Below are 1,187 nucleotides of genomic sequence, written 5' to 3' on the forward strand. Positions count from 1 at the left end.
TATCTAATTCAGGTGACTTGTATATCTGTTTTCAGATCATATTGTCCGTGTTTGCCGTTTCGGGGTATGCGGCCCCTCAAGGTTATTCCTTACCTCACCCGTCTGGAGCTGGATCTTCCACAAGACCAAACTCCCAGATTGGAGAGGGACTTACAACAGGTTCTGGCATTTCTTCTGGTTCGACAGGCCTGTCTACTTTATCGGGAACTACTAGTGGGCTAGGTCTTAAAACAGGACAAGGACCCTCATCTGGAATTAGTGTTTCTTCTGGAGCTTCTGTACCCGGCATTTCTTTAGAAACAAACGCTGCTTCAGGAGTGGGAATCAATGCAGGATCTGGTGTCGACAGCATTATTGTGTGCAAGGAAGGAGAAATTCTGCATGTGGATGGTACTTGTGTTGTTCCAGAAGTATCTCGAAAAGTTTTCGTTTTTGATGTTCCTCAACAGGAGCAGCTGACAGGTCCCCCACCAAGTGTTCCACCACCAAAGGTGGATCACAACATCCTCTTCGTGCGTCTTCCTGAAGAGGGTCTCGGACCTGAACCCATCGTGGTTCCTCCACCAAGACAGAACAACATCGTCTACGTACTCAACAAGCAAGGAGAACAGTCCCAGAGAGTAATTGAGGTACCTGCTCCTCCACCCTCGGAGCCTGAGATCTACTTTGTGAATTACGAAGAGGGAGAAAACCCAACTCTTCCAGGAGGTGTTGATCTCCATACTGCTCTTGGTTCCGCTGCTGAAACCGGTGGTGAAGTCATTGGTACCATCGGCGATGCTGGTGTAGCAAGTGTTAGCGGAAATACTGGCCTTCAGGGTAGCGTAGGTGTAGGCACCGGAGTCGGTGGTATTGGGGAAGGAAGCACCGGTCTGGTCGGCAACATTGGGGGTGGAAGAGTACAAGAAGGAAATGGAGCTGTAGGTATTGCTGTTGGAGCGACGAATGATGTAAATATTGGAGTAACTCAGAGTAATCAGAATACGCCATCAGGTCTATATAGTACCCCATAGGTGACGAGCGTCTTAATAAGAAGCAGTATGATGCCTATCATCTGTAAATAAATAATTTATCTGAATAAATATAAATGTAACCCATTCTTTTGGTTGCCCTTTTGGAAGCCTTTAGACCTGGGATTCTTAACTTGGAGTCCATGGTTGTGTTTCAGGGGGCAAGGGAACGGTTTT

General features: G+C 47.2%; 1 protein-coding gene across 1 annotated transcript in view; it reads left to right on the forward strand.

Moving 5' to 3' along the window:
• Positions 1–1,013, forward strand: part of LOC119587272 — a 2,891-nt gene extending 1,878 nt beyond the window's left edge. Inside the window, exon 2 of the mRNA XM_037936026.1 lies at positions 36–1,013. Coding sequence (XP_037791954.1) covers positions 36–1,013 — 978 coding nt within the window. The remainder of the gene's footprint in view (positions 1–35) is intronic.
• Positions 1,014–1,187: the final 174 nt, after the last annotated feature.

The sequence above is a fragment of the Penaeus monodon genome, chromosome 22, assembly GCF_015228065.2.
Source record: "Penaeus monodon isolate SGIC_2016 chromosome 22, NSTDA_Pmon_1, whole genome shotgun sequence".
Lineage (NCBI taxonomy): Eukaryota > Metazoa > Arthropoda > Malacostraca > Decapoda > Penaeidae > Penaeus > Penaeus monodon.